Raw genomic sequence first — 23,990 nt, forward strand, 5'->3', positions numbered from 1 at the left:
ACCTGCCACTGGCAGTCCTTTCACTCAAACTTAGTGAATCTTTCAAGCTTAAACTTTAACTTGTTTTAAATGAGATTATCTCTTCCTCCAAAAGGCTTTATAATGTGATGCACATGCATCATCAGTTATATTTACGGCTCCCTGCAATTCTCAATTCTGATTCTTCAATCACAACATCTAGCGGTCTAAAGCAGGTACTGCGAGTTATCTTGAGGTAATAAAATATGTCATATTACTATTTTGTGTTCAATTTGCTACTTATGTGACAAGTAGCCACATAATAAGCGGGATAATTTCGCAGTGGCTCTTGTATCACCCTGAAGAGGTTTCTTTGCATAACAATCTGCTGACTGTACATGACCCACCCACGAACCACTAAACTTGTGAATGAAAAGTGTGTTTAAGGAAGCTTACTTTTAAAAGAGCCAAAAGTGCCCAAGATGCTCTTAGTTCTGGCATGGAAATAGATCTTAAACAGTATTCGTCTTCATATTTTGCCTACATAGCGCTATATGACAGAAAGGCTGAAGGGTTAGAGTGAAGTATATCTTTTTCATCACTACACAGCATCTGCCTGTGTTCCTCTGTTTTTGCCACGCTAGATGGCGGATTGTGACAGGTCCATGCATCTTACTTTTACAGGCGGCACCTGCACATATTCAATGCAGTGGATTAAATTGGAGAAGAACTGCTCAAGTATTCTGCATCTGGACTCGCCCATTCATCACTAATGCAGGTCCGTCAGGGTTCCTGGATGCCTCGGTCAATACAGCACCCTTCTCCCCAGGCATTCATCAACCCAGGCACCGGTTGGCACGGAGACATGTGTGTGATGGAGGGAGGAGGCTAAAACAGTAATTTAAGACACTGTAATGGAGTGTCTTTTTCTGGCTGGATCTCAGAAGGGGCATATCTGTCTGAGTCAAATGCGGCAACCCTTTATTTTACAGTTGTCTGCAGGAAGGCAAAGTGATAATTAATGTGGTGAATGTGTCTCCAAGTGCGAAAGCAAGGGTGGAAGTGAAAGTGTACGTGTGTGAGCGTGTGAGTGAAAGTGAGAGCGAGAAGTTGTATGTGTGAAATCGAGTATGAGAGATAGAGAGATTGGCAAAATGACCAGACACCTAAGGTACAGTAAGGTACTGTAGGGGTAGGAGAGGGGTAGGGTAGGAGATGACTCGAATATATCTCAGGTCTGCGCAATGGTGTCTTGTTAGACATGGCGTAATTTATAGGGCTGGGTATTGACACAAATTTCATGATTGGATTCGATTTCGATTCACAAGCATGCAATTCGATTAGATTTCCATTCGATTCAATATCGATTATTTTAGATACAGCACATGTGCAAAAATCTCTCACCTGATTTGTATACAAACACATTAATTACACTCAAGGAAGATTTTTTATAATATTCAAGTTATAATACTAATTTTACAACTACATAATTATATTTCTAATCCAATTCGTTTTTTAAATATAAACATTTAAATGGTGGCTGTCAAAAAACTTGACGGATTTATTCAAACATGGATTAAATGTTGAAGAATATTAAAAATTATAATGAATATGTTATGTGGTGCATATTTTATCAAAATGTGTTTATTTTTCTAGCTGACTAACAAGTTTATTTCTGAGGTAAATCTGACGTTACTTGACATTGTTTACAGGCTGTTTTATTGACGTCTTTCCGTGGTTGAAACACTGATTGAGTGATCACATGTGACATGATACGGATTTCGGTAAGTTGTACTGTATCTTTTAACATACCTTCAGATGTTCATTCATGTTTATTTGTTGCTGAAACTGGTATTAAAGCAGAGGAGATGACCAGTTCACGTGCGGTCCGTGCTGCCGCTTTGCTTGAACTGAGGTGCTACTGCGATCTGTCTCGCCACATTAAATAGCACCAAAATGTATTTCGTAATAAAATTGATATAATTTGAAATCTGAGACTTTGTTTCATATCAAAAGTAATAAAGCACAAAGATTATTGTGATTTATTGGATGGGAGGCGTGCTACAATGTTCCGTTCCTTCATCAGTTAAAAACAGGATAGACTAATCGATTCTTGGGATTTAAGAATCAATATTGGTTAGTAAAAATGAGAATCGATTAAAATCGATAATTTTTACCAAGCCCTAGTACTTTATGTAGCTTTAAATAATTCTGCCATCACCTCCGCTACATATATGAGTTACTTTAGCACTATTCAGTGGTGGGCAGGTTGTCAATTGTAAATAAATTATGTAAAAGAAAAAAAATCCCAACTTCTTTCGCAAACACCTGTTTTAATTTTTATTAGTTAATGAACAAAGTTTTTGTCTTTGTTATATATTTTGTTAACTATAACAATCTTGTTAAAGATTAACAAGATTTAAGATTGATAATAATCTTGAAAGTGCTTTAGTCAGGTGTGTGTTTATTGGTGATCTCATATGGCAACATATTCCAGTCCAGGACAGTTATAATGTGACCTTGATATCCAGTATGTAATAGAAAAAAAAGAAAGAAAAATCTCTGGGACATAAAAGCACCTAGCTAAAGAAACACACACACACACAAACAGCTACAGACTTTTCAGCATGTTTACTTGAAAATATGAAGGAGCATACAGTGAATTGGTTGATGGTTAGGTGCGATGCCTGAATTTAGCTCCATGATTCACAGAGAGAGCTGTGGTGTGTTGGGGACCGAGGCACAGAGCACTTAGACAAACAAAGGCATGCAAATAACAAAACTCATTTACTTGCTTATTTACAATTAGAATGAGAAGGAACATGTTTGGTGGCCGCCTGTTTCTCAAGCTCATTATTTTTCAGCACTGGCTAAACAATGGAAGTTTAAAAATTTGAAAGAAAATAATACAAAATGGATCTGACAGAACTTGCCAATGCAACCAATGCTGGGACTCAATCAATGCCATTCAAAAAATGTTTTGTAAAATTATGTAAAACGAACACAGCACACTGAAGCTGAAATATAACCAAGTGAAGACCTTTGAGCGTTGTGAAAAGAAGAAAAAAAAAAAAAAAAAACGGTTTACTCACGTGGGATTTTGTGCAGTTCATTCATGAACTTGTTTTTGACTTTGGAGAACATCTCATCTTTGGTCTCTCGGGGACCGGGCCCTGCTGCCTCTGTGCTGTTGCCCAATACCTCAGGTGCTGCGCTGGGCGCAGGGTTCCCCACCAGAGCCTCCCTTCGACTCATCGTTGGAAGTGGCAGCCAGGCAGAAGCTAAATATGAAAAGATGAGAGTGGGTTACTCATACTATCTGGAATATTTAAAAAGGAAATACCAGTTGCACATTCACAATTCTCCCAATGTCTTTATCTGTTGGATAATGTATACCACATGGATTTGTAGGTACCTACAAATATGGCACTGATTCATTCCACTGATTTGAATCTTTTGATTCTGTTAAACAAAGGCTCATTCAGATTCATTCCAGCGAACATTTCTGTAGGTTGCAGCATTGGACAAATAAGTGGCAACAATGAGTGTCTAACTAGTATGAGTGAGTCATTGAATCATTCGCTTAACTGTTAGCAGTTGTTCACACAGAGCACATTTTCACATTCCACTGTGCTGCTTTTTCATTGCTTTTCTAAGTAAACATAAGCTAGATAGATGTGTTTGACCATTGTTCATTTTTGCAGCATCTAGTCTTTTGACCCTATTCAGAAAAAACGGCTGTCACGATTTTGTGTTCTGTGTGAATAGGCCCTAAGCATGTCAGGAGAAGCATGTTTTTTTCTAGAATAATGGTGTATTTACGACATCTACCAGTAGGGGTTTACTGTTGAAGCTAATCAGCCAAACATAGTTAAAAAGGAAAGACTCAAAACACAGATTTTTTTTGTTGCAAAGACATGCAGACTGATTGAACAACATGTCCCTTTTTGTTTAGTCATTAATTAGTCCAGTTTTCATTCTATTCATTCATGAATAAAATTCTCATATTGTTCAGACTCAAAACACTAACTTGTTGAGTGTAGGGGCATATTTGTTCACAAAAAAATATTCCACAAAGGACATTTTCTCAAGTTTTTTGAAGTCACCAAAGCAGTCACACACTTTACAAGGGAAAATCAGACCATCAAGTTGTTCACTTAAAAGATTTGCTCAAAAACACTGGGTTGTTCACAACTCCGCTAATGGGGATATAGATAGAAGGCAGATAACAGGTCAGGATGTGAGAGATGGAGTGAGAATTAGAAAGATGAAAACTCCAGTGTGCGAGTGTCTAATCTAGTGTGCGAGGAAGGTGGAGAATGAGGTGTGACTATGGGAAGCCTTCTACTGCAGCATGCTCTGAACAAATGCGCTTGTGAGGTGTGTTTAGCTGTTTAAACATCCTCCCATCCATCCATCCTAATCTTTCGCTTGCGTTTACTCAGTCCTCTGTTCATTTACTCACTCACTTGCCTACAGACTATCTCTGCCTCACCAGTTCATGTGCAGTCAGTATGGCATCTCTCTTGTCGGTACCAACATGACCCCAGGAGGTCCTGAAGGCCAGCGGTAGGTCGTGGTACGTGCTGATGAACAGTGAGCAGACTATGAGCCGCCTTCTCTTCTAGCCACAGGCCACGCAAGATCCGCCCACTCCCACACAGCCGGTGTCGCTGCCATTGTACCTGCTCTGTAATTACCGCCATAGTCAATCACTCAGATGGAATAATAATAGATCGAATGAATGCAGCAAGTACGAAACCTCAGTTTATAGGAGTTAGAGTGAACTTGCAGAAAGTTTAATTAGACTTTCTATTGGGTGGGATGGCTCTCCTCCTTTCTCTACAGGTGATTGCCTGGAAAGAGGAAACTGCTGGAGCTGTTGCATTTGACAGGTTGTCACTGCCATGTTAATGTCGCTATGGTGACAGCAGGATTGATAGCTTACAGATTATACGAAATGTGTGTCGGGTTTTCTTTTAGCTTGAAAGAGCATTCAAGTGCAAAATAGAAACACAATTTCATAAAATGCTAAAAAATTGTGTGTTTGGTTTGACAAAATAATTGTAAATTTGATCTCTTACAGAGTCGGATAATCACTATGTTCTGCAGGTTTGAAGGTACTCTAATATGTGCTTATCCTCTTTCTGGAAAGATATTTTGTATGGGCTGTGTGCACTTTACCAGTGACGCTGAGCTATCACTAACAAAAAAGAAATCAAAAGGTATCAGAACATGATACCATGGTACACATTCTTTAAAGTACCTTGGACTACCATGTAAAATACTGTGCCATGGCAAATTAATGCTAAATGGTCCATACTGAAATTCTATATTATTTTGTCTAAATACATTAAGAAACTTAATGCTGAGTGAACACAGGCATCACAAAATTATAATATATAGTATAAAAAAATGGACATTCATTTTCAGATTCACTGTAGATTACATTTACCGGAGCCAATTTTTTTTAAACTTGACCTATAAGTGAGTGTTTGATGATGATGATAAATGTAAAAATAGGTATATTTAGCATGCACAATGAAATATCCCTTATTGGCTGATGTACATAAAAATATAGACACAAAAACAGGTCTAAAATTGTCTAATATTGCCTGATTACAATATATACGATTTGCCCCTCCTCGGACCACTATTGGTAAATTCTCACCACTGCTCACTAGGAGCAACCCACAAGCCTTACCGTTTCAGAGATACTCTAACCCAGTCGCCTTGCCATAATAATTTGGCCCTTATCAAAGTCGCTAAGAAATGTATTCCTGTTCATTTCTCCTGCATCCAACATGAGAACTGATTGTTTGCTTACCCATCTAATCTACCCAGACCTTAATATGTAATATTTTGTTAATATGTGTAATATTTGCTTCACCTGTGACTGGTCATAATGTTTTGGCTCAGTGTATATACACTGAAATTCTATATTATTTTGTCTAAACACATTAAGAAACTTAATGCTGAGTGAACACAGGCATCTGTATACAGTTCATTGCACACTTTTACGAGCCCTCAGAAATTACCCGTTAATAATTAACACTAGTAAAACATCAGTACTCTACTATAATGAAATACTAGCACTGTGGATGTTACTTGCAAAAATAAATAAATAATTAAAATAAACAACATATTTTATAAATATTTATATACGAACTAGCATGGCATTAACATTAGCATTAGCATCAATGCAACGTGCTACGGCCACAGTACTTTTTTGTGGTAAGGGATATACAGTAGATGTTGACCAACAGCTGGTCAAGCCTGTATGCTGCTGAGCACAAACTGACGCTAATGACTTCAACACACCCTAACTGAGCTGTAGACACTATGGGGAAGTGTTTACATATGTACACAGCAGCAGCTGTGTGGTCTGCTGACACAATGGTGTGTGAAGAGCACAGGGTTCAACAGCTGTGGCACTCGCTAGCTATGGCTTTCCTTAGTTACACATCTCAATTGTTCAAAATTAGTTTCTATCTGATTTTTATAGTTGGATATCTAGTTGCTATGAGTCTAAGATGGAAGACTGATCAGGAACAGGTCTTTAAAAAGCTACATGTCAAGTCTTGGCTAGTCTGGTTAACACAAGGCATGCTACGTGGACAAGCAACTAGTATTCTCAAACTTCCACACTGCAAATTTGCTCATGTAACGTGTAAGTGAAAAAAAATAAAAGTTTGTAGAAGATTGGTTGGGTGGATTGGTTCCTTGCAGAGGAAGGTTTCTGGATCACAAAGCTTGACAGGAGCTTCTGCTGACAGTCGAAAGGCCATGTGTGTTTTTTGGAGCGCCGTGTCACTCTCCTGATATGATGTGGGCGGCAGATGAGCTGGCAGCCGAGCTGAACTTTGGGAAGGTGGAGGAGGATGGGAAAAAAGATGGATTTTGTGTGCTTTTGTGTGTGTGTGTGTGTGTGTATGTCGCACGTATGAATAGCGCTGCCGCACACCTGCGAAGCTAGACTGCTTCACACAGTGAGTCAGAGGAGTCCATTATAAACCTACACAAAAAGCCATAATTACTCACAAATGGATAGAGGCAGTGCAAGAATGTCCATTAGGCCATTACTATTTGTATCACACAGGCAAAAGAAAGTTGCACATTTTAAGAGCTAAAACAGCTGGATGCAAGAGACATGCCTATAAGACGGCAACTTTGTATAAATCAAGTGAATGTGCCCAGAGGGCCTTGCAATGATCACATATCTCTATTAAGTTTCAGAGCTTTAATAGCAGGAGCAGTTCTTGAGTTTGGAGATTTTGTGTAGTGTGCCTTTGAGATGAATGATTGATTGAAATCATAGTCTTTTTACTGATATGCACGCACAGAGGAACTCTAAAATTAAATTATTTTAACATAGTGGCTGAAGAACATCTAACCTTTTATTCAACCAAAACACGTAAGCTGTCAGATGCTGCGATTCAGTGATTAAATCAAACCTTGGGAGTGCTGGACTAACCATAGTCTCAAATTGACAGACCTTTGCATAAAACATGATCTACTTTGCATCTTATTCTAGACAAACACAGACGTCTGATGCTAAGGACTCCCAAATATGATCCCTTAGCTGAAATATATCTCTGCGGCTATAGTTTTTTTAAAGGGTTAGTTCACCCAAAAATGAAATGTCAGTAATTACTCACCCTCATGTTGTTCCAACCACGTAAGACCTTCGTTCATCTTCGGAACACAAATTAAGATATTTTTGATGAAATCTGAGTGCTGGATCACTTCTCCATAGGCTGCTAGGTGACCGAAACTTGCTGGCCCAGAAAAGTTATTAAAGAGATCGTTAATATAGTCCAAGTGACTACAGTGGCTTAATATTAAGTATATCAAGCGACGAGAATACTTTTTGTGCGCAAAAACAAACAAAAATAACGACTTTATTCCACTATTCATTTCCTTCTCTCTGGGCCTCGTAGTGTTTTTGCGCAGCGCGTCTGTGTTGCACGTCAACACGCATCACACACATGACCAGCGTCGGCCAATTGTGAGCCTACGTGGTGACGTGTAACACAGACGCACAGCGCAAAAACACTACGTGAACCAACTAGAGGCCCAGAGAGAAGGAAATGAATAGTGGAATAAAGTCGTTATTTTTGTTTGTTTGTGCGCACAAAAAGTATTTTCGTCGCTTGATATACTTAAGATTGAGCCACTATTCTGGGCCAGCAAGTTTCGGTCACCTAGCAGCCTATGGAGAAGTGATCAGCTCTCAGATTTCATCAAAAATATCTTAATTTGTATTCCGAAGATGAACGAAGGTCTTACGCGGTTGGAACAACATGAGGGTGAGTAATTACTGACAGAATTTTCATTTTTGGGTGAACTAACCCTTTAATGTGTTTGTTCTTACGTGCCATTTTGGGTTGTGTTTATCTGAAATAATTAGTACCACTGTGGGAAAAAAATGAAATAAACCCACAGCTGTACAGTTACCACAGAATAAAATATAGCTGTGAGGGGTTCAAGGGCTTGTAAACCTTTAAGGCTTTAAGCAGATTGTAAGATATTACATATTATATAGTACGTTTTCTGCAATTTAGGGTAATTTAACATAGAAATATAGTGTTTTTGAAACCTTTTTAACTGTTATAGCATCACTTATGATCCGATCTCCATAAAAGTTTGCATGCTTCTTTAGAATCATACTGTATGTGACATTTCCTTACCTAATTTCGTGAAGTTCTATGCAGATCAGACACGAAAAAGGCCATTTTGTTATTTGTCAGAAACACAGCATTTTACACCTTTTTAACAGTTACAGCACCACCTATGATCCGATCTCTACAGTTTTTGCATGCTTCTTTAGAATCATATGTCACATGTGCTCATCCAATTTCACGTTCTGAGTTTTCGTTTAGGAGTGATAGGCTGTTGGGTACACTTGGCCACGCCCGTTTTCTAAATGACCCTATAGCTATCCAAATGCTAAAGTTCAACATTTCTTTTATAATTATTTAACTATAGTCCAGAGAATTGTCCTGCCATTGTTTTACCAAGGTTGAGGTTTTTCAAAAAATCTCCAATATTTAAAAAAACAAACAAATTGATTGATAGCAGTGGTCCTAGAGGAAAAGTTGTTCAGAATGAAGAGTTCTATCATACGGTATGAATATCGTGTGCATGTGTGAAAAAAAAAAAAAAAAAAAAAAAAAATTTTCTTCAAAAATCACATAAAAAGAATTATACCACTAACCTGCCAAAACTTGAAAACCTGCAATTGTTTTTAGTAGTTTGGATCCATTAATCTGAGTGCTTAGACTGAGGCACTTGCAAGTAAATTGTATAAACTACACTGACTGCATAATATGCATCCAGGATGCACCATACTTTCTTTACCCAGCCCAGTGTGGGCCGTGGCACTGAGCAGGTGAAAAATCCTTACCCAATTACCACTCTGCCAGATGGCACAGCATGGCTTTCATTGCACTCGCTCCGGTGCTCTGCACATCAAACCATGCTTCTCTCCCTCCTTTCCTTGCTTTCTGCCTCATCCTTCCATTTTTCCCAACTGGGTTGAGCTCCTCTACCAAAACCTCCACTGCTGCCAGAGCAAAACTACGGCTCCACATCGGAGCGTTGCCTTTATGTACGCCGAGTTGCTTCTACTTTGGTTGGACTCTTCCATTGCTCATTTTTGAGGGCCCCAGAATGTTGTATTTTCTGAACTGTGGTTGGAGGCACTTCAAACTATGTCAAAGTTACGGTTCAGCCCATAACCACCCAGGCAATAAATGCTAGTCATGTTTTCGAGTGATTGAGGGCAGGTGAGGATGTTTGGGCCCATGACATTACGCTTTCTTTCATCATGCAGAAATTAAAAATAGTGGCGCAAACGCACGTCTTGAATCACAATGACCATCATTTGCTTTGGACTTTGATCTTGATTGTCTATATGTTCTGGTTTAAAGTTGAGGCTTAATCAAGCATGTAATCATCAATTACTTCCACTTAACTGGAGTTGACTTCCATTTGTCACCAGCGATATAGCCCTGTGACATGTTTATTGCATATTAAAAAACAAATGCATGCATAATGCAATCAAGGAACGTTAGTGTGGAGTTGCAACCGAGAGAAGACATTTCATATTCACTGATGCACTGAAGCTCAATGACGAATCAACATGTGCGTAATGTGTCTTCACAAGTTTGATTGTGTGTTTGAGTCATTTCTGACAAATACTTGCAGATGCACCAGTCTCTCAGCACTGGGTGTGAAATGGTGTGGATGGCAGTGATTTTGTTTCAAGAAGTTGTCATGCAAACGTCTACAAATTCGTTAAGGTGCTTATGTGTATGTATGAATGTGTACAGTAACAAAGTATTCATCTAGTTGACTACATATTGTTCTGCTGTCATGCAAAGTCCAATTAAAGTTTAATAGCCTTTTAAATGCAGAGTTATTACTCTGATTCAATGAACCACATTCAAAGTTGTGAATTGTTGATGAAACTAATATAAAATTATTAATAACAACAGGGATTATTTACCATTGTATATTAGCAACATTGCTTCGCTAAATCCTAGGAACACTCCTTACCAGTATTAAAATCACTGTAGTACATTGCCAAATGATTTTTCTATGTATTTTATATTTAATGTTTAAAATAAATGTTGAATATTAAGAACTAACACACCTGGAGTTTGAGACAAAGTTGTTAGCAATTAGCAAGGTGGAAAAAAATACCTAAAAACTAGAGTGTCACTAATTTGGCAGAGCAAATTAGCATTGGAAAACAGGTGAAATGTAATCTAAATGAGGGTGTTGAGAAAAGTAAATTAGTTATTTGTGGGGGAATAAATGTTCTTGAACACATATGATTTTATTTATAGATGTGTTCAATTTACTGTGTTATTGAAGGGAGAAAAAAAGTGTTACATTTGAAGGTGTAAAATGCAAGAAAAAACTAAAAGGGGAGGCTGGATCTGCAAATTAACATGCACAACCATGTCTCTTTCTAATGTTGTGCTTGCATGAATAATGCATGTGGTTGTAGTTGACTGTAAAAAGTGAGTTGACAACAAAGGAAAAGTTCAAACCAAATCGTTATTTGAGCTAGCAGTGAGGTGCATATCTCAGTTGTAATGACTCTGGAAAAAGCTTGAGTGGGAAGAGGCTAATGGTGTGTAATTGTTTTGTCAAACAATGGGTCAGAAGCAGAGGAAGTAGGACACATTCGGCTGGGTCTTATTAAAAACACTAAAAGGAAAAAAATGTCTGGGTGAATGCTATGGTTCGGATCAATATTACAAATCAATGAGATGAGAAAGAGAAAGAAAGAGGAGGAGGAGAGATGAAAAACACTGATAACACATAAACTGGCAGAGATTGGATGCTACAGGCAATGAACAGGCGTGAACACGGATGAGCAGCTTCGACCTCTCAGTGGCAACAACAACAATCATGTTTTCTGTGGTTATTGGTAGCTGAATTTGACTATATAATGACTCACTCTAAATACATATTGACATTAAGCTTAGTTGATTCTCCATTAGACTTTCTTTTGTGTTTAATCCTTTAGAGCACCTTTTTTATCTTAGCTGAACAAAACACTTTCTCATGAAGAAAACTACTGAAATATCAAAAATAACTGCATGTATAGCTAAAGTGTGTATATAACTAACATCACCTAGCATAAATTTAAAAAATATTGACGTTTTCACACAGTTTTTTCTGTTTATAATTGTATCTTTATAAGCTGGGATACAAGAGTATTTATCGTCAAAAAATAAAAAAAGAAGAAAATTAAGACAGACCATGAAGGTGGCAACAAACAAAAGTTACAGACAAGTTAGTTTGTGACAGAAATATCAAACACTGTAGGTATGGACCAATTCTTGTGTTTTCACAGGTAAGTTTTAATCTAGTTTTGACGTTGAAATTCTAAATTGTGTGTCTCATTTAAAGATAATGTTCACCAAGATTGCTTTCCTGTGGGTATGAAGCAATAATCATAGCAAGATGTTTGATTCAAAGGGAGAACCAACAATGCAGTTACATAAAAAATAAATAAAAAAGAGAACTTAACACAATTAAAAGCTGTATGAAAGCAAATAAATAGTTCACTGATGTTGCGTCAAACAATTAAGAGCACTTTATTGAATTGTATGACGCTTATCAGACAAATACTAATTAAAGCCACTAAAGTAAATGCCATTTAATTTTATGATCAAAACAAGTGTTATCTATAAAGGAACAGTACAGGAAATATATGAATATGCAAAGTGCATACTAATGGATTTTTAGTACATGCTGCAAGGTGGAATGTAGATAATCTGCATGAGAATATTTCTGTACTTTTATACTACAGTTTAAGTGTTTGGTTTAAGCGATTGGTTGAAGGAATACCATAAAGAAATTGTTTCAATTCTAAAGTGAATGTACATTTTCATGAACTAGCAGTCAGTGGAATAATTAGGCCATAAGGAACAAACTGTAATGTCAAGGGCAAAATGTACAATATGAATGTATAATTCACTTCTTTTCCAGCAAAACTGGCCAATGGGGGAATTGTAGTAATTAACCTTCAGGAGACATTCATTCTGATAAGGGACACGGTGACATTAAGACTAAAGAGTCAACCACAGCTAAAGCTGATACACAGATGTGGCATGCTGGAAAGGAAAGAAAGAAAGAAAGAAAAAAACATACTGTTATTGTCTGTCTGTCTGTCTGTCTGTCTATCTACAATCGTCACACCACCAGACCAAACCAAGAAGAAAACCAGGCTGACTGTTGAGTATAGGCACTGTGTGTGTGTTGGCATTTATATGCACACAGGTGAGTGAAAGAGAGAGAATTGAGAGTAAGATAAGAGAAGTAGAGTTCTCCGGTGTCCATGGACTATGTTTAAGTCCCCTGCAGTCCATCTCTAGGGTAATGAAAGTGGAAAAGTTATTAACCTCGCTTTGCTGCAGGGCCACTGCTTCTCTATTTAGCCCATGCACAAAATCCCCCCTTTTTCAATTACCTCTCGCTTCCGCGGAGGATGATGAAAAACTCCTAAATTCCTCTTTGTTGCTTATAAACTACCCTGGATAAAGGACTTGAGACTACGAATGCAGAATCACATCAACTTGAAAAAAAAAAAAAAAAAAAAAAAAACTACGTGTGCTAGGAACCCTCAGGGCATTGCTCACTCATCAGCTCCCAGCTGCTCTCATTTAAACCCAGAACAAGTGTAAATAATGGACGTTTGGCTCAGGCGGGGCAGATCAGCTGTGGAAAAAGGGTGCATTTGGGAAGCAAGAAGCGATGGGAGTAATACAGACAGGTTTTTTTTTGGCATTTTCATAAGAGCAGGAAGCCAGCTGTTGTCTCATCGCACAACTTTCGTCCCCATCGAGCCTCAAGTTCAGACCAACTGTTTTTAACACCCCGACTTATTTGTGACTTAAAAGCTCCAATCATTTATTCATTAACATGACACCAGTCAAACAATCCGTCATTAAATGCTATTAGTCATCCAGTGAAGGCAATGGCCACAGGCCAGGACGTCTGTTGTTTATTTCATCATGTATTTTCCTTGTTTTGGAGTAATTGGAGCCCTGAGCCTCTCCCATGTAAACATACACACACACGTTTAGTGGTATAAAGGGAAAGAGAGTGACGTCTCTTAAGGAGATCCATCGGGAGCTTGGTGTCATTGCCATATAGACAGTTATTAACAGGTCAGTAATGACAGAACCCCCCCCACAAATTACTAAAAAAAATACCAAAAAGCAAGAGAAAATTCTATAAACTTCTATATAGATCTGTATCTTGTCTGTCCACCATGTGAAACTCACAGCTCTCCATTTTGTACTATGTCTGCTGCCATTTTACAACATTAAGGTGAACAGACACAGACAATGGGGGTTAAAAAAGGATATCTTTCAAATAACAGGAAGGAGGACAGAGAAATAGACAGAGTGAGGAAAAAACGACAGCAGACAGTGAAGGGGGGAATGGGACAGGAGAGGCCAGGACCCTTGGGGTTAGAGGAAAAAAGCTCGCTCAGAAAGATCAGAAGTGACAAGGTGAAGCAGAGCATGATGGGATACCACTCTGCCTGTGTGGTATTTTTGTATGGCACACTTATATAAGTGTTATGAATATAGATACATATGAATCTACAATACAAAGACAAAATAGATGCAACCACTTTAACAGTACATTTCTTAAAAACAAAGGCAAAATGTAAAAATGCTGGAGTTTGAATTGACTTGAAAAAAAGAAAGAAAAAAGGACAATGTTTTAGCTTATGTTGTACTGTTAACTTCCAGAATACGCGTGGTACATCACAGAAAAAAAGGATATGACTTCACATAATTTATTACTGATATTAAATCTATTTTTTTTTTGGTTCTACTTCTCATCCATAATTTCCTGCAATTAATTCAGCATTAATCGTTACACATAGATAGATAATTTCAGCCTTAGGAACTTTAAATTTAGGATTAAATTTAGGAAACTGTAATTTGAGTTGTAATTTGAACTGAACTGACTACAATTTGAATTTGAACTGGAGCAGGACGAAAAAATTACTGAATACAAATATTCAACACAGGATGTTTTTGTTTTGCAACACAAGTTTTCCAAACTGCTTTGACCAATTATGCCTTTTGATGCAAACTAAATTAAAATCATGATTTGTTCAGTTCAACTGTCAAAACACTCCTTTACTTTGGAGCAAGAGCATTTTGTGAAATGCACTGTTCTTTTACATTGATATATAAAATGGAAGTTAAATTATTAAAACACAAGTAGGCAAAGTTAATTTATTAAATAATATAAATTATAATTAATATATCTGCAAATACCTCATATTCACATATTGTTCAGGGACACCTGACCCTACAACGCCATCATGTTTATGGTTATTTATATCTAAAGAAAATGTTAATGTAAATGTTTATTTTTCCATTCCATTCTAACTTATTTCCCTTAAAGGTCAATTTTTAAACTTCAATTATTCACTGTTTGCAATCTCCATTCAAAATGAATTAGAATTTAGGCATTCTCAGTTCAATTCTTCATCACGGGTTTGATGAATATGGACTGTATAAAAGCCTTAATGTGTGTTCGAGCAAGCGCTAAACAGCTCATTATGTCATACAAGGGCAGAGGGTTGATTAAACAACAGCAACAATATGATTACATTTGCAGCCAGGTTACTGGTGTGTTTGTGTGTATGTGTGGTTCTGGTAAACCCCATGTTATGGGGACACAATGTAAATGTTCTGGTCCCCATGAGGAAAACAGCTTATAAATCATAGGTTAATGGATAGTAGGGGATACTATACGGTTTGTACATTATAATCATTATGTCTATGGAATGTACCCATAAAACATTGAAACCTAGTGTGTGTGTGTATGGCCCTGGTAAATGTCCCCACAAAGACAGTAATACCAGTGATTTTTGACCTTGTGGAGACATCTTTTTGGTCCCCATAAGGAAAACGGCTTATAAATCATATAGAAAGATGTTTTTGAAAATGTAAAAATGCATAAAGTTTTCTGTGAGGGTTGTGTTTATGGGTAGGGTTAGGGTTACGGGATAGAATATACAGTTTGTACAGTATTAAAATCATTCTATCTATGGAAAGTCCCCATAAAACATGAAAACCCAACGTGTTTGTGTGTGTGTGTGTGTGTGTGTGTGTATGAGAAAGAAAGAAAGAAAGAAAGAAAGAAAGAAAGAAAGAAAGAAAGAAAGAAAGAAAGGAAAAAGAATTGATTGGTATACCCTATTACTTCTCTTTTTATTCTTTATAGGTGGGTGTCAGATGTGATGCAGTGCATGCTAGCAGATTGCTTTTGGATCAAGGGCTCGACCTCTCTCTTTCTCTCCCTCTCTCTGCCCTTCTCACCTGTGATTTACAGTGTCTGTAAGATCCCTGTACACCTCTCTAACTGAAAGGGAAAGAATGGGATGGGCTAAACTCTCAGTGCACAGGACACCTGACCCTCCACCGCCACAAGTCTGTCTACACTGTTGTACAAGACACCGGCTCTAGAAAGAAACCACTATATATTGGCAAATTTGACCATAATATAACTGGCTCAAAACTCTGTGGGCTGATAAAACACTCATAAATGACATCACTACCTATAGACAGGGTCCCGCCTCATGGTTCCCCTGAGATTTGTGGTACGCCATCTATCCATTAATTCGCACTGTGCTTCTTCCACAGATGCAGCTCTTAACAACTCATTCTGCTCTCTCCATGACTCCCACGTTGGCGAGTCTTTCATTTTTTTGTAGATAAAGAGGGTATTTTGCAGCTGGCACTTCACACACACGCTCACACAAGCAGTCAGTATGTTCTTGCAAGGGCTGTTTGTCCTGAGAGTGTGAATTTGAATGTTTTTCAGCGTTACGTAACACTCTACATTTTAGGATTTTATCCTGTGGAGTGGCTCTATGAAAAAGATGAATCCACCGCTGCTGGCAACACTATGAATGCACTGGTTTTGTGATTTACATACTTCCACAGGCAGTCTGAGAGTCTCTTCTGATCTCAGAAGGCTTTGGCCTAATCCAAACCTCCTCAGGTTTTCCCCTTGATTAATTTAGAAGAATAGCAGAATGGTTCAACCCAGACTGCTTCCCTGTACCTTTTCATTCAGTATTACATTTACAGCCCAGAGGTGAGAATTTAGGATTAAGACTTTGGTTTTGTATTTGATGTTTTTTTTTTTTATGTCAGCCAATTCACTTGGTGCAAATGGGCAGACGTTTTAGTCATGCACAGCTCCTATCTTCTTGAATTGGAAAATTATACATTTTTGGGAGAATTAAAACTCAAAAATTGTGTGCCATGATTTGATTTAAGTAACATTTCAAATCATCAATAAAATCTGAACTATAACGACCGACCATGCATGCCAATTTGCATATTAAAATGTAACTCCTAAACATTAATTGACACCATTTACTTTCTTAATACATATTTATGATCTTCTTGTGCATAATCAGTGCAAATTATGTTTTTGATCTTTCATCAAAATATAATAACTTGCCCCACAACTTTCCTTTCAACTAATTAGCAATGAATTAAATAATGCTCCCAAATAATAATAAAAAAGTCCCATTATGCAAGTAAAATTAGTTGTGAAGGTGGTTTAATTTACATTAAGGCAGTTATTTACCAACATTCTCTCTTATACATAATAGCAAACAAACTCCAACAAAGGGGTCTGTGTAATTTATAACATGCTTTGTCCAAATACTACCGTACTAATTGTACTTTCTTGTCACCAGCAAACTGTATACTTAAAGTCTGAAAATCATTTTACTATCTCTGAATTATAATGAAACACTTGAACACCTCAGCCGAAAAGAAGCTTCTTGACTAGCTTAACCAAAAACTTGGACCAAAAAAATTAAGTGTTACTAAAACAGCATGACTATTAAGCTAGATCAACACCAAACTGCACTAACCAGCAATAGTTGGTCTATACGCACAAGCACATTAGTCTGGCTTTCTATTTGGGAATAAAGTAAATTCTGGTATGTTTTTTCACGCGCTAGCAGAACGAGGAAGTGATAGACGAAGATAGAGAGGTGAGGATGAAAGAAGAGGAAGTGTGATGGAAAGGGGTACTGGTGATGGTGTGTATGTGTGTGAGATGGTTGAATTGTGACAGGTAATCTACAGTGCAGTGGTTCTAGTGTTCAGCATTCTCCTCTTTGATGTGAATTGACAGTCACAGGACAGTCTGACTGATGTTTCCACTTCTCACTCCCCGCATGTCTCAACAAGCTGTAACATCTCTCTCTCTCATTCTGTGAAGGACTAACTGTGCTAGTGGAGAGTGGAAAAAATACAATGACATAAATAATACTGAAGCTTGTGTACAGTTGTGCTTAAGTTTTCACACCTCTTCAGAATCTATCAGATATTTATCTTTTTTACATTTTTGTTTAAATTGTAAAAACAAACAATTGGGGAAAATAAGTAAATGGTAAATTGCAATTATGATCTCTAGTTTACACATCTCTTAAGATTCTGATAGATATGTATCATATTTTCTTTATTTAAATATGATTTTTTTATAATAAAAATGAGAGGATTTTATAATTTTTTTTGTATGATTTCTGATTTATTTTTAATGCAAATTCTTGTACAGATTCTGAAGGCAGCATGTAAACTTATGAGATGCAAGATGCAGAAGTATAAGTCAGATCCCGAGGACTTGAGGGTTGTGCAGGTCGTGAGGCAGAAGAATCTGTTCTGCACTGACGTTTTACTCATCAAAGCTAATTAGAATAATGATCATAAGTAGATTGAGGAAAGAGAGAGAGAGCAAGAGCTGTCAAGCTCATCAAGTGAAGACTGTTTTCATTGCTCAAGTCAAGAATCATTACAGTCATTTACAACTGCACAGGCAAAGCTACGATTGACACTAACAAACCTGTCAGAGAGTGTCTAACTATAAACATCCTTTTTGTTAGTTCAGAGTTTTAGACTGCTCATTGCAAACATCAATTTTTCCAAGGAATTTAGAAAAAAAAGTTCAGTAATTTTGATAGACAGTGGCATCAATTACATTACTGTAACTATCTATTTGGATATGTTTATAATAATATCATCAAACAGGAAATTGTTAGGAATAATAATTCCTAGGTTTTTGGCAGTGTTCTTATTTTTGGTATAATAGTAAAAATTATTATTATTATTTTTGTTCAAAAAGGGGGAAAATATCCCACTGTAAGAACGAAAATACACACCAAAGAGTGTTATTATCTTGGTATAACATTAAGAACATGTAATATCAATGTAATACTTGTGATGCTTTTTTGTTAGTGAACAATACATAAACATATAAGCAACATAAAGTGCACATGTACACCTCAACACTTATATGGCGACTGAACTACTGAAACTACTGAGTCACATATAAATATTAAAAGATGTACCAACAAAAGCATACTAAAAGCTGATTTGCATTTAAAAGAGTTTATGTGTGCTGATATCTAGCCTCTGTTCAAAAGCTTTTTTAGATGTCATTTGACTAATGCTGGGAGTGGGAATATTGATCTTGTTGAAGCGTTTTTGTAAAGGATTTTTGTGTAAAAAACATTGGAAACATCTCTCACTCTTCCTCTCTCTTTTTTTCCCCTTGCTCTCTTTCTGAATAGGTTTGTTGAGATGGTACTGGTAATAGTAGCAACTGGATTGTCAAAAGCGGGGGGTGTCTTGATGCTTCAGTGTCTAAAAGGTCCTATCAATCGACTCCACAAAAATAACCTCGTCTGGCTCGTCTCCAATTACAATGCCAAAAATGGCAGGAGAAATGTAATTCCTATCGATCCCCACCTCTCTTAACAGCTCAATGACTGGGACATCAGCCCAGTGAATGGGGAGGCACAAGTAAAGAGAGAATGAGGAAGTGAGAGCGCCACCTGGAGTCAGATCTGAGAGATAACTAAGGTGAGTCTTAACACTTGCTGCCGTAGGATCATGTGGACAGACACAGTGTAACCTTTAAAAGTGCAATTTTTTTTAAATCCAGCTCCATACTCAGGTGTGAAAACTCCAAATGGTTCCCCACAGTAGCGTCGTCACCAGGCAAAACAAGTGTTAAGTGTTTCGGATGGCTGGTCCATCAAATAAAGCCATCTGCTAATTCCCAACAAATGAATAGTAAGGCGGCAGGCTTAACCGATTCTTTATAAGCACCGTCGGCACGGCCTCTCTTCCGCGCTGATTTCTCTAAATGTCTGCATATGCAGCAGTTAGACAGTGGGAAATTTAAATGAGCCTGTTAATTAATTAAGCATGGCTGAGTGGTATTTTGGAAATGGGAGTAACTGAGTAGACAGCGAAAGACAGACAGACAGAGCCAAAATGAGTATGTTCCGACGTCTTAGGGTGTATTTGCTGTGGAGGAAAGATATCGCTGTTCCTGAATCCTAGAGTCTTTGTGCTGCGGCATGAAGAAAATATTTACTCAACCACCATGTCATTATGTCCTACACAATCAATCTGACCTAATTTTACCTTTGGACACAGCCATTTGAGTAAACACCAGCATTGTGTGCAAGTCTGGTATCAAACTAGCCATTGACAACGTTAATGTACTTTCGCTTGGTTCAAAGTAAGCCATTTCCAGAAGTGGCTATTAGTGCCTTTCCCAGAACACTGAGATATCTCTCTTTCTAGTGATTTATGCAGATATGAGGTGTGCTACCTGACTTAAGCCTGATGGGACTCAACAAACTGCCAAGTTCATATATATATATATATATATATATATAGGCTACTGTAGTGAATGTGAAAGAGACAAACTGAATAAACCTACAGTAACCTACAGAAAGAGTCAATGAACAACTGTCTTAGGGGCTGTTTACACCTGGACACTTCATGCATTTTCTCAGATCGGATAGCTATCTGATTTATCAAAACGATTCCATTTACACCTGGTCACATAAATGTGTTTTTGCGAAACGGATTTAAATCCGATCTTCAATTCCCACGCTATATGCAGATTTAATGGAGTGCACGTCACTGAAGACAACAGATATGAGCTGCATTTTATTGATCATCAGCTAAAATTTCAAAATCAAAGACCGCAATAAGAGAGAGCGGCAACAGCCCTGGTAAGATCATTTCGTTTCTTTACTTTTAATTATGATGATTGTGTGTTAAGCGTCTGCGACTTACTTTCACTTCGATTTGAGATAGTTGAATATGTTTATTAATAAATAGATGCTCAGCTTCTCATTTGCGGTGATGCGTGTTCCAGTAGCGTCGTCATATCTGGCCATAACATTACATATAGCCTATAACACGCTCTCACACGTTTATTTTTTTAATCATTTTTGGGAGTAGTACAATTTACATATGTGGTTTCAACAACCAGATGCATTTACACTTGTGCAGTTTCGTCTGGAATGCGGCCCAGAGCACCTCCTGAAGTGGTTTGAGCGATCGGATTCAAATCCGTCTCGAGTGTGTTTTGCTATCCGAATAGTTATCCGATCTGAGAAAACGCATGAAGTGGCCAGGTGTAAACAGCCCCTTATGTACTACAGATTTCATGTACTACAAAAATAATTATATGTACATTACTGGTCAATAATCTTTTTTAAAAGAAATTAATAAAATACTTCTTTTAAAAAAAAACAAAAAAACATTACAATCTGACTACATAATTTTGTATATATTATAAATTGTACAAATATATGAAATATTCAATATTATTTAATAAATGTTCTGTTTTTACAAACACATCTGTGAGTCAATGCAAAAAGTCTGAGTCTACATACTTGCATCAGGATAAGTTTGGCACAGATTAACAGGCCATTTCATTTTCTGGCCTAACACCCATGTAGGCCTGTTATGCAATCAGGAAAGTTTGACTCTACAGCTGGAATGTATATTTGAAGTTGCTGCCGAATTACTTTAGTATGTATCTCTTCTCTCTCTGTTCTTTTTCTTTGTGTCAGCTATTCTAAACAGGCCATTAGCATCAGTAACACCATAAGGCCGGCGCTTCCCATCAAGCCACCCGACCTCATGGGGCTCACCATGGGGCCTCCATCCTGCCCTGTCCAGGGATTGCATGGAGTAAGTATGGAAGGGAGGGAGGGAGGAGAGGGTGATGAGAACGAAAGAGAGGGTTTGCCAGAGGCACATCTGAAATTGCACCATTAGGAAACTCTGTCTGAGCTGGGTGAATGAGACAGGGGGATGATAGATATATGGGCTTATGCCACAGCCTCTGTCTCTTTATGCCAAAAGATTTCTCTGATGGCTTTTTAGGACATCATAACTGACACTGCAACTGTATCGTGACATGCTCCACTGTGGATACAGCATTTTAGATCTTGTTTTGAAACACAGGATGCGTGACAAATTCAATGACCTATTCGGTACCACTTTTATAACAAGATGGAGCAATTTGGATGGTGACCTCATCAAAGCTTCTTTACTTGCTTTCAGAAGGGCTGAATTATACAAGGCATCTCTCTTTTACAACGGACATGTTTCAACGTAAGTAATTATAAAAGAAGCCAAAAAAACTCCAATGGATTTATTAAGATATCAATTGAAATTCCAGGTATTCATCCCATAGTAGAACTACTGCAATAGTAGAAAAGCACAATACGATTTTATTAAACTGAAAATGTTGTACTCCTTTTAAAGGGTCAGTGCTGAGAGCATCTGAGACTTTTGAAGCAGCAGAATCGTCTTTGCATGAAGTAATAATCTTGTCATCTTCAAATGAAAGAGATCCACCCCATTCAGCGACACCCCATATCATACAATGTACTTTTCGTCCTCTATAGTCAAAGTGAACAGCAATTCTTTGATTTTTCTTATTTGAAATGTTGGCTCTTTTGGGGCAGTGCATTTTATTTTCATGTTCAAATGATGGACCTGGGAATTACATCAAGACTACAGCAACATGAATTTTTAAATCCTTATGCATGGTTGCAGTCTCTGAATGAGGATGACCGTAATTTCATGGTAGACGATTCTGACAGAATCTATATAGAGCAATACAAGCCAGATAAACAAATGGACTCCTGGAGAACGAACTGGGAAATTTGGCCAAAAACTGTAAAGGCTGCACATCAGTCTTGCTTAGGCAGGGTGAATGAGTTTTTGATACTGTCTGAAAGAAATCCTGCGGGTAGGTCGAAATGAAACAAAGAGAAAAATGAAGATGGAGGAGGTGGAGTGGAAGTCAGTCAAAGGGGTTGAAGGGGTGCACATTTCAACCTTGTGTTGTGGAAATTGCTCCACGAAAAGGTTTGCAATTTACCTCATCAGATGCCTCCTTTTTCACGAGTGGCTTTCAATCAGAATGCATCATGGTTGAAGTAGACCCTTGCTTCCGTATGATCATTAGCCAAATGGAACAAAACTAGATGCTTTTTCAATGCATCTGCAACCAATGCACAGTATACGCATTCTACTGCTGATGCATGGGCAACATAACTTGAATTAACACATTGTTATCCAAAGCAGGATAATCAGGGACTGATTTCACAATAAAAAAATCCAATCTGAACACAATTTAGTAGACAATACTCAGACAACGATGGATTGCCCCCCATCCCCACCCCCCGCTTTGTGGTGAACTGACAAAGCATGTTTTGTACTGCATTACATGAATTAATGCATATTGAATACCACGATTAGCACTGACTAACTGGGTGATGTGTTTTTTGTACAGAATCATCAAATTCTCTCAGTAGAGCCAAAACGGCTTAATCATTTGTGAGGCCATTGAGGTTTGGAGAACTGCAGCCTTTGAGAGAATCAAGTCATAATCCACCACAATTAGACAAGCTATTCTCTATGCTGATTGGTTGGGGTAAACACAATAAATCACTGTAAATGTGTTCAATGGATAAAGGCTAAAGAAATAAGTGGATAACCACTTATTTGGCTCCCTACGGTTTGCGCCTTAAACTCCTTGAATAACTGACAACTTCCATTTCAAAAAGGCTGATGTATAGTACATGTATAATTAGTTAAATAGTTAGTTTGTTATATAAAGTTTTTTGTCATTATTCATGACTTACTTCAGCAAAGTCAAAGTTTAGAAGATCTCTTTGGTACACTTTTCCATAAAAAGAAATTTAAAATTACAAAAAGGCACCACAAAAGTATGATGTAAAGATGGTCCACACGATTTTTACACTATATTCCAAGTCTTCTGAAGTCATATGATAGCAATGTGTGAGGAACAGACAGAAAGTTAAAAAGTTGTTATTCATTTAAATTGTGACATTTTAGAACCAATGTCATTTGGAACAACATTAGATTTAGATCTGACTGAACTAGTCCTTTAACTATTTATAGTCAGTTCAGACTCTACAAATTAAATGAACTATTTTCAAAGATGAAGAGTTATGAGAACAGAATTCATGCCCTTGCGCTGAAGGTCTCTCCATTACTCCTTTATGGCCTTGTCACATTAAACAAATTGTGGTTTGCACTGAAAGGTCTTCGCTTTAGAAGATACTTTGAGTGGAAAAGCAGGTAATAGACAAAAAATTTGCAGACTCA

The 23,990-nt window shown here is 37.5% G+C and overlaps 1 protein-coding gene across 6 annotated transcripts in view; it reads right to left on the reverse strand.

The window, feature by feature from the left end:
* syt1a (synaptotagmin Ia) overlaps nucleotides 1-23,990 on the reverse strand; it is a 190,704-nt gene that overhangs the window by 30,322 nt on the left and 136,392 nt on the right. For all 6 annotated transcript variants that reach the window (XM_084113056.1, XM_084113055.1, XM_084113052.1 and 3 more), the window contains one exon: nucleotides 3,051-3,239. In XM_084113056.1, coding sequence (XP_083969182.1) covers nucleotides 3,051-3,213 — 163 coding nt within the window. In that variant the 5' untranslated portion in view covers nucleotides 3,214-3,239. The remainder of the gene's footprint in view (nucleotides 1-3,050; nucleotides 3,240-23,990) is intronic.

This window comes from Abramis brama (assembly GCF_963993115.1).
Source record: "Abramis brama genome assembly, chromosome: 4".
Classification (NCBI taxonomy): Eukaryota; Metazoa; Chordata; class Actinopteri; order Cypriniformes; family Leuciscidae; genus Abramis; species Abramis brama.